At 37.5% G+C, this 8995-nt stretch overlaps 1 protein-coding gene across 3 annotated transcripts in view; it reads left to right on the plus strand.

Annotated features, from left to right (window-relative positions):
* RAB3GAP2 (RAB3 GTPase activating non-catalytic protein subunit 2) overlaps window positions 1–8995 on the plus strand; it is a 43179-nt gene that overhangs the window by 32326 nt on the left and 1858 nt on the right. For all 3 annotated transcript variants that reach the window (XM_074537039.1, XM_074537041.1, XM_074537040.1), the window contains exons 24-34: window positions 1349–1565; window positions 1924–2097; window positions 2212–2318; window positions 3276–3342; window positions 3975–4045; window positions 5347–5382; window positions 5932–6006; window positions 6219–6437; window positions 7524–7613; window positions 7698–7916; window positions 8552–8710. In XM_074537039.1, the coding sequence (XP_074393140.1) occupies window positions 1349–1565; window positions 1924–2097; window positions 2212–2318; window positions 3276–3342; window positions 3975–4045; window positions 5347–5382; window positions 5932–6006; window positions 6219–6437; window positions 7524–7613; window positions 7698–7916; window positions 8552–8710 (1434 nt within the window). The remainder of the gene's footprint in view (window positions 1–1348; window positions 1566–1923; window positions 2098–2211; window positions 2319–3275; window positions 3343–3974; window positions 4046–5346; window positions 5383–5931; window positions 6007–6218; window positions 6438–7523; window positions 7614–7697; window positions 7917–8551; window positions 8711–8995) is intronic.

The raw sequence follows: 8995 nt of genomic DNA on the forward strand, positions 1-8995 counted from the left end.
TAAAACTGCATACAGCATTTGAATTCAACATGGAAAACATTATTCCATTTCCAAATAGCACCAGGCAGATGTGTCTGGATTAGAGTAGGTGGGATGTAGGTGGTGTTCAGTCTTGTAAATGGAGCCAGAGCATGGTTTGGCTTGGAAAGCACTTTAAAGATGATCTGATGTCAGTCCCTGCTGCCCTGAGCAGGGACACCTCCCACTAGGCCAGGTTGCTCAAGAGCATCATTATCCTGGCCTTGAACACTCTAGGGAAGGTTCCACAGCTAGGTCCACAGCTAGGTCCTAGGACCACTCTAGGTCCACAGCTTCCCTGGGCAACCTGTGCCTACCACCCTCACAGTAAAGAATTTCTTCCTAATAGCCAATCTAAATCTCCTTATTTGTCTTTAAAGCTATTCCCCCTTGTCCTGTCACTGCCTGCCCTTGTAAAAGTCCCTTTCCTGTAGACCCTCTGTTAGGTAGGGAAAGGCTGCAGTAAGGGCACCCTGGAGCCTTTTCTCTTCCTGGCTGAGCAATCCCAACTCTCTCAGCCTGTCTTCATAGGAGAGATGCCCCAGCCCCCTAATTGTGTCTGCCTTACAAATTTTAACTAGAGAACCGGAAGTGTTTCAGTATTTTTGCACATTCACCTCAACTATTGCAATTCTGTTTATCAAAATTGTCAGTGTTGCGAAATAGAGATGTTGATATGTTGCAACATATTATCCTTTACCTATATACCTTTGTCCTTTTTTCTTGTGTTCTGCTTTAAAAGGAAAAGGTAACAGATTTATTTCCTTCAGGATTTCCCTTCCACAAATCCATGTATCTTACCCGCCCCTCTTTCCCTACCAATCTGGAAAGATTCTTGGGTTTCCTGGAAAAGCATTTGCTGATGGATGTGGGAATTAACAAAATAGTGCACAGAACTGCCATGTGGTATGATCCAGTATTTCCGAGTACATGATCTATATTTTTTAATATGATAGGAAATGGAAATGTAGGTGGATTAATCATATATTTGGGGAAGATGTGTATTGTGGAGGATTTAAAATTAAATATTTTAAGGTATTCTAACCCACTTTTCAGCTAAATATGAACTTTAAAATGGGACTGTAAGGTGATCCTTCAGATCCTTTTGTTTCCTTTAGGCTTTTATTGAAGGATATGTGTTACTTGTGAGCAGTGTGGGATGTTAATTGATCTTTGCAAAATAGTTAATGCATACTTTGAAGTAAATTATTCTTTAAAATGCATTAGCTCTTGGGATATAGTTTTGAATTTTAATGCTATACATTTTTTATGAACAAAATTGTGGTGCTTTAAAATGAACAGACCTAAAGCAATTCCTGTCTTTTGTTAGTTTTCCCAAATAATTGTAGGTTCAGACACAGAATCCTGGGAGGCACTCTCCCTTGACACTGAATATTGGAAACTTCTGCTGAAACAGTTAGAGGATTGCCTGATACTTCAAACACTACTGCACAGCAAAGTGACCAAAAGGACAAAAAGAGTTTCATCACTCCAGACTGAGCCTTTGGGCAGACTGTCTGTTAAGAAACTGCTTGAAGCTGGAAAAGGTACATTTTTTTTTCTTGGAGAGATTGTTGATTTTCTTTGTAATATACTTCTGAGCCATCCTTACCTATTTAATTATGTACTCTGCACTGGAAATTGTTTTGCTGGATGCCATTCTTAATTTAAAAAGCAATGCAAATCATGTAGAACAGTGCATTAAAATTGTTAAAAGCTATTACTGTAAAGACTGCATTTTAACTTTCTGATCAGTAGGTTATCAAATTTTTTAATTGGTTGAGTTAGCTGTATGTAATTAAAGGTAGTTAAAAACTCTATATTGTCTCTTGTCCTTAGATTGTGAGCCATAAATAATCTGCAATACATTGACTCTACCTCTTACTTTTCTTCTCAACATCCTAGGAGGGATTGCTGACACTGTAGCAAAATGGGTGTTTAGGCAAGGCTTCAGTCCAATTATACTGAATGTGGCCCAGTACAAAAACACCACAGACAGTACTGAAGAATCTGTAGAAATGCATAATAATCTCTTTCTTGAGGAACCAGAAGCAGCTACAGGCTTGGAAAGAATCCTAGGTAAGAAAATAATGTGAATTTTTAAATTATAAAAGTCTGCAGAGACTATGGTGAAGTAGCAGAAATTTCAGTGGGAAGGGGTCTGTCTTCTAACTTCAGATATTGTTTTTCTAGAGCTGCTGCAAGTAGCATATCAGCAATTTCCATGTAGTCTTGAAGTGGATGTACTCCATGCACATTGCTCTTGGGAATGTATAGTGCAGTGGAATAAGGACCCAGAGGTAAGAAAGTGTCTTTTGCAGGGAATAATAGTTAAGACCAACTTGACAGAAGGAGCTTCACAAGTTTCTAAAACATCACTTAATAAGAATGACTTTGAAAGCAGTTATTAGGTGCAGTTTTTCTGGCAAGTGGAAATTGAATTGAGAAAATGAGAGTGTGTCCTGAGGCTGAATGGCATGTCACAGTACATTTCTAGGCTATTATTCTCAATACTGGGAATCTGGAAACTGAGTTCAGTTTGAAAAAGGTTTTTGGCGGTTTGTACAGCAGATACAAAACAGTACTCCAAAACAGAGGCATATTTTTCTCTGTTCTAAATCTGCTTAAACAAGTCACAGAATACTAAATTTTTTAGACTAGAACCCATTCTGTTGTGGGAAGAAAGAGGGATTTCTTGCATGTTTTCAGATTCCCTGGCAGTTGTCATAAGAAAGAAAATAAAAAATTTCCTTTTTTCCTCTCTGTCCTATAGTTTCTGTAAGGGAAAATGTTGTGCTAAGTTCAGATGATGTTAAAAGTTAAATTAGAACTCCTTAGAGCTGTGCCACATCACTTGATGTAGAGTAGAAGGTTTGTCGGAGACTTGTTAAAAACTTACTCATAGCAAAATTGAGTAAAAGTTACTCTTTCTATCAGAAATGGATTTTGTATTTGAAAAATTATTGTAGCCAGTGGAGGTGCCTTTCAGCAAAGAGTATGTTAGCAGTACTTAGACTAAATAACCCCTGAAATTACAGTTGGCTTCATGATGACTGAAACAAACTTGGCCATGCACACGTGTTTGTCAGATACTGGTAGAGAAGATTGCAACAGTGGAATAACTTACTGGTTTTTTAACTGTCAAAGTAAAAGCTTTAAGATAATCTACCTGGGCCCTTTAAGAATTAGTAATTTACATTTAAAGTAAGTTTTGAATAATGTATTAACTTGTACTGTCATTTATTTTTTTCCATAAGGAAGCATGTTTTCTCAATAGGTCTATAGATCATCTAAGATGCATCATTAATGCTCACATTCAGCATGGTAAGTAAAATGGTCTTAGTAAAAATTATCTTTGATGAAATTGTAAAATAGATTGGATGTTTGACTAAAGTAAATGAATGCCGTTCCTAATAGTGATGGCCATTTTGTCTTAAAACCACCAAACCACCCCAAAACTTTCTGCTGACATCCACACTTCTCTCTTCCATGGTGAAATTGAGTTTCCATCACAATTGTGAAAATAAGCTAATTAATAAAGTTGATGTGTTCAACTAAAAGCATTTTAAAATAAAATTGCTCTGAAATGAATTTTTGCTTGTATTTAAATAGTGGAACATCACTTGCAGTCAATTACTTTTCATGCAGTTCTTGATACCCTGTTTCAATGAAGGTGATGACCATTTTCTTTTTGTAGGCTATTTATGTATGCAAATAAGATGCCCTTTTGATGTGTACTTAAAATGTTTAACCCAGTCTGCATAATAAAATATTTTGAACAAGTTATTAATTGCACTTACGACTCTATTTGATCACCAGTGTAGTCTCCTCCTGAGAAATTTAAACTTCAAGTATAAAGCAGTGAGGATAATTCACAATTCCTTCTTGTTTTGTTCACCATCTTATAAGACCCCTTTTTTATTCACCTGGAGTTTACAAGTCTGTGATTGTTCTAGGTATTGCTCTGATGATGTGGAATACATTCATAGTAAAAAGACTTTCCTCTGCCACATATCTGATGGACAAGGTGAGTGCAGTGTCTTGAGACTGTTTTTGTTACTAACTGAAAAGTAAACCCAGTATGTATAAACAATTTCATTTTGGTGTTTTGTTTTAAAAAGTATTTGGAATGTCTTTGATTTAACTATACAAATCACCACTGTTTATTTGGCTTATTATATAGCTAACTTTTGGAAGTGATGATGAAATGCATATTTTAAAATATCAAATCTGTTGGATGATTAACTAGAGACAGCTGATCAACCCTGGGTGATGTGTTCTGAAGACTTAAGTGCAGTTTTTTAGCTTGTATTTATTAAATAAGAAATATTTGTGAAACAATTGGAAATTATCTATGTGTGCATATGTAACATTTTGTTAGAAAACAATAAATATGTTAAAGTGCCTGTTACCAAGGATCTACCACAAGTCCAGATTTCATATACACGAGCTCTTCTGCAAAATACAGAAGATTTTGTGGATGTTGTTGAGCACTTTTAACTATTGCTACTATTGTAAATTAGCTTTTGTTCTAGTGTGTAGCCCCTCTGCTTTGAATTTAAGTGGTCTTTTGTCCCTGCTAAGCTTCAGGTTTTTTCATGCTTTATAACTATGCAGTGGGGCTGTTTACTGGAAGACAGTTTAGGAAGAGTGCTCCTAGTAAGTGGATAGTGACTTAAAGAATAAAACTCCAACACAAAACCTGAAAGAATTTGCTCTCCTGTCTTTTCTTCCTTCTCCTTTGCTCCTCTCATTTTCTGCCTTTGCTTTTTGTTTAGCTAAGAACTGGAGAATATCCTCTTCCCCATTCCTTCTAGCAAATAGGCTCAGTTGTGTACAGTTGTAGGAGGTGTTGCTTCTGCAAAAACCCTTCTCCAGTTTTCCTGCATGCATTTAGGCAAATCCTTCACCATAACTCTTCTACCTGAGTTAGCACCTGCAGGAGAGGAGAGAAAGGTTTTTATTAACTGACTGGTTTCTTCCTAATATCATGCTTGGTGTTACAGCTTTAGTTCTGCATTCTAGAAATCACTGGGAGCTTCTTAGCTGTGTCTGAGATTTAAATGAGGACCTTATTTCTAATCCTCAGTTTTAAGAAGGATGAACTAAATATGGGCATCAAAGATGTTCATTCCTTTACAATTGGTATCAAGTCTTTTGTTGAAAACAAGATATGCAATGAGCTGCATCATGTAGCTGTAATTGAGCTATTTTCTCATTTTATATTGAGAAAATAGTAATAAAAGGTTAAAATGTGGGTAACATTTCATCATAATGAAAAATTAGTTGTGACACAATTTACCTTTTTTTCTTTTTTTGGAAAAACAGGTTGGAAAAGCTCCAAAGGACAGATTATGCAGACGGGCAAGTAATACTACTCTTCTCTGAGTGGGAAGAATTAATTAGAAATGCCTTAAATTTAATACTGGTTTGTGATTTATTTTTGAAAGTTTAAAAAAGTATTGAAAATGTAGCCCTAGAGAAAATGTTACAAATTTTAAGTGGTATAAATTAATTTTTATCTGAAAAAGCAGATTAGAACTGTAGAGGGTAGGCCTGAGACTATAAGATGACAAATTACTCTTACTTTTCATGCATAAAATCATTAGCTAAAATTTCTTTGGAAGACAACTGATATGATCAGAAAATCAAATTTATTAGGTGGCATTACTTGATTCAGTCTTCATTTGAGATACAGTGTTGTAAATGGCTACATTTACTTTATTCCAAATTCTCCTGTTAGTTCTTTGTTGTACTTCAGTAAGTATTTGTTTACATTTAAATGTAACAGGTAAAGAAACTGAGCTGAACCATATATTTTATGTCAGCAACTATCTTGTCAGACATAAAGAGCTAATGAAAGCCTGTTTCAAATCCAGCTGATACAATTTAAATCTTACTGTTTGTTACCAGGATGTAGGGATGAGTGACACAGCAATGACAGCTTTTCTTGGCTGCTGTTCAGAACTTCTGCAAACTTTGCTAGAGGTAAATTTTTATTTTTCCCATTGAAAGTAAGGAATGGATGGGTTAAAATCTATTTTTGAAGACCATGATTATACTAATTTCTGTCCTGTTCAGTTCAGACAAATGTTAATGATATTCTAAACAACATGAAGTGTTTTTTTTTTAATTTCACTGCAGAGCAGGCCAGTGTGGGAGGTTTTTAGTGTGTGACTGCTGTGGTGTGTTGCTTGCAGGCAGACGTGAGCAGTGATGAGATGCCGGCCCCTGTGCTGGACACTGAGGACGCCTGGGTGTCGGTGGAGGGCCCGGTGTCCATCGTGGAGCTGGCCCTGGAGCAGAAGCGCATCCACTACCCGCTGGTGGAGCACCAGTTCGTGCTCTGCACCGTCCTCTACGCCATCATGAGGCTCTCCCTCAAGGGTGTGAAGCCACTGTCACTGTTTGACAGCAAGGTAGAGCTTAGAAAGCAGATAATGAACTACTGCCTTAATTAATACTCCCTTCTTCTTGGGATCTGGGATATTTGCTGGCTTTCGCACTTTAGACAGTTCCTGCATGATTTTATGAAAGCCTTTAGTCCACTGTGGTGCATTGATGAAATTGTCACCACAATTCAGGCAGAGACTCAAACTTGGTGAGCTTCCTTATGAATAAAAGATTTGTAGTGACCTCAGCTGCAAGAACTTTCTTTTGTTACAGCTCTTTAATTGTTAGCTGGCCAAAAATACTGGGTGGTCAGTGGATGACAGGTTTTTCTGGTTGCTTTGAGAAGTGCCAAACCAGTGGAAACATAAGTATTTAAAGGTCAGAAATGTTGTTAGTGCCACTGTTGTATCCAGTTATTGCTCATGATTATTGCAGAATTCCCAGCCTCTCAAAAAGAATGAATAATTTTTCATTTAACCCATACAAACCACTTTGAAATATCACTGATTTAAAATGCAGTATGTTACAATCAGAGCTTGATCCTGATACCAGAAGATGAGCTTTCCTCCTCCCATCATAACCACACTTTGATTCTAAGAGAATTTAAACACAAAGTACTGGTGTAGACTGTGGTTTAATTCCTACTGTGGAGAAAATAATTTTGTGCTTTAACACTTCACTTTTTTTCCTAAATGACTTACTGGAAATTTATAAATGCAGAATATTACCTTCCTTTTGATGTAGGCTCTTGTCTGCAAGTTCTCATCAAGCATTTGAGTCAGATTTTGGCATTTTACCACAGGTCCAATTCCATTGGTTTTGTATTTTTTTTTTGTTTATCTGTTAGCAGAAAACATTATACTACCTTTTGTCATTTAAGAGTGCATATTATGGCTTCAGTAAAATCAGATCCTATTCCTGTGTCTCCATTCTTCTACATACAACTATTACTATTAGTCATTCTCTTTTTGTCTTCACTTACTCGAGATCTCGATTTGCTCTTTGAGTAGATGCAGCACAAAATAAATTTGAGAAATAAGTGGGCTGTTTAATATTGGATCAGAGTGGATTTGTTGTATTGCCTGAAACCTGTCTTTGGTTCTCAATTTTAGGGCAGAAATGCATTTTTCAAAGACCTAACATCAATTCAGCTGCTACCTAGCGGGGATATGGATCCAAATGTGCTATCCATACGACAGCAGGTAGGCACAAGTCCTGTACTGAAAGGTCTTGAACTTCTGAAGTTACAGACACTCCTGAGGTAACCTGTGATTTTTGCTTCAAAGTTCTTGCTCAAAGTTGTGAGTGCAGCGGTTCAAACGCTGTGTTCGTCACAGAAGGACAGAGAAGTCTCAGAAGAGGATTATTTTCCTTTTGAGAAGGGGAAGAATTGGCCAACTTTGGCTGCGGACCTGGCTCAGTATCTTCAGATCTCTGAGGATTTGGTCAGAAGGCATTATGTCTGTGAACTGTACAGTTATGGGATGGATCATCTTGGTGAAGAGGTAAGAACAGCTTTTAGCATTTTACAACACTGTCATGTATTCTGCTAAAATTACTTTTCACTTACTTAAGATGCCCGGAAGGGTTTGGCAAGATGTGTCAAACTCAAAAAATCCCCAGGCTGAAAAGTCAGAGACTATAAAAGTACCTTTTCAGGACTAATAATTCCTTTATTTTTCCATTTTCCCAGCAAAAATCTGTGTAATGCAACTAGTGGAAATGACAGGGAGTTACACTACTGGTATAACCAGCATGGCCTTTTAAATTTCATTATATTTGATAATTTCAGGAATTGCCTTCTTTGGCCTGTAATGTCTTTTAGAATAGAAAGGAAAAAACCAAAAAAGGACAAAAAACCCCTTCCCTTCCTTGAGGGGGGGATTATTTTGCTGGACTGTAAGACATCTTGTGCTCCTGCTAATCTCTGTACAGTACAGAGTAATTCTCTATGTTGTGCTGCTCTGGAGCTCCCAATCTTGTGCTTTGTAACAGTAACACATAACACAAGAAGCGGTCTCAAAGACTACTTGTCCTTTTGGTATCAAGAACTTTCTTTTGTTACAGCTGTTCAGGCCTCCAGCTAAGTGAGCCGTCACACTGAGACTGTTTCTAGTCTCTTCCTTTTCTCTGCTTGCAGGCCTTTCTGCAGGTTGCTGACAAAGAAGTGTTGGCATCCCAGCTGCTCATGCTGGCTGGCCAGAGGCTGGCCTTCGCTCTGCTCCATGGTCAGATCAAGGATGGCATGGAACTCCTCTCCAGGCTTCCTCCAACACTGAGCACTTGGCTCAAAGCTATGGTAAGTAAAGCTCCAGTTTGGAAAACAGGTTGATTATCTGAGGTTTCTGTTCACTGAGCCAGAGATTACATCTGAGTGGCCCTTTCTTACTCATAGAAATAGGATGTTTTCCTGTTTTCCCTCCATTTTTCCTCATGGTAGTTCTGTTTCATGGAGGGTAGAGCAGTTTCATGGGTCAAAGCATCAGCTTGATTGTGTTTATAAACATTAGCAATCGGTCTTACAAAGGTTCTGGAGGGCTTAGCTGTGACATGACTGAGATGCTGAGTTTGTTGTTTCCCACAG

This window comes from Zonotrichia albicollis, chromosome 3, assembly GCF_047830755.1.
Source record: "Zonotrichia albicollis isolate bZonAlb1 chromosome 3, bZonAlb1.hap1, whole genome shotgun sequence".
NCBI classification, from domain to species: domain Eukaryota; kingdom Metazoa; phylum Chordata; class Aves; order Passeriformes; family Passerellidae; genus Zonotrichia; species Zonotrichia albicollis.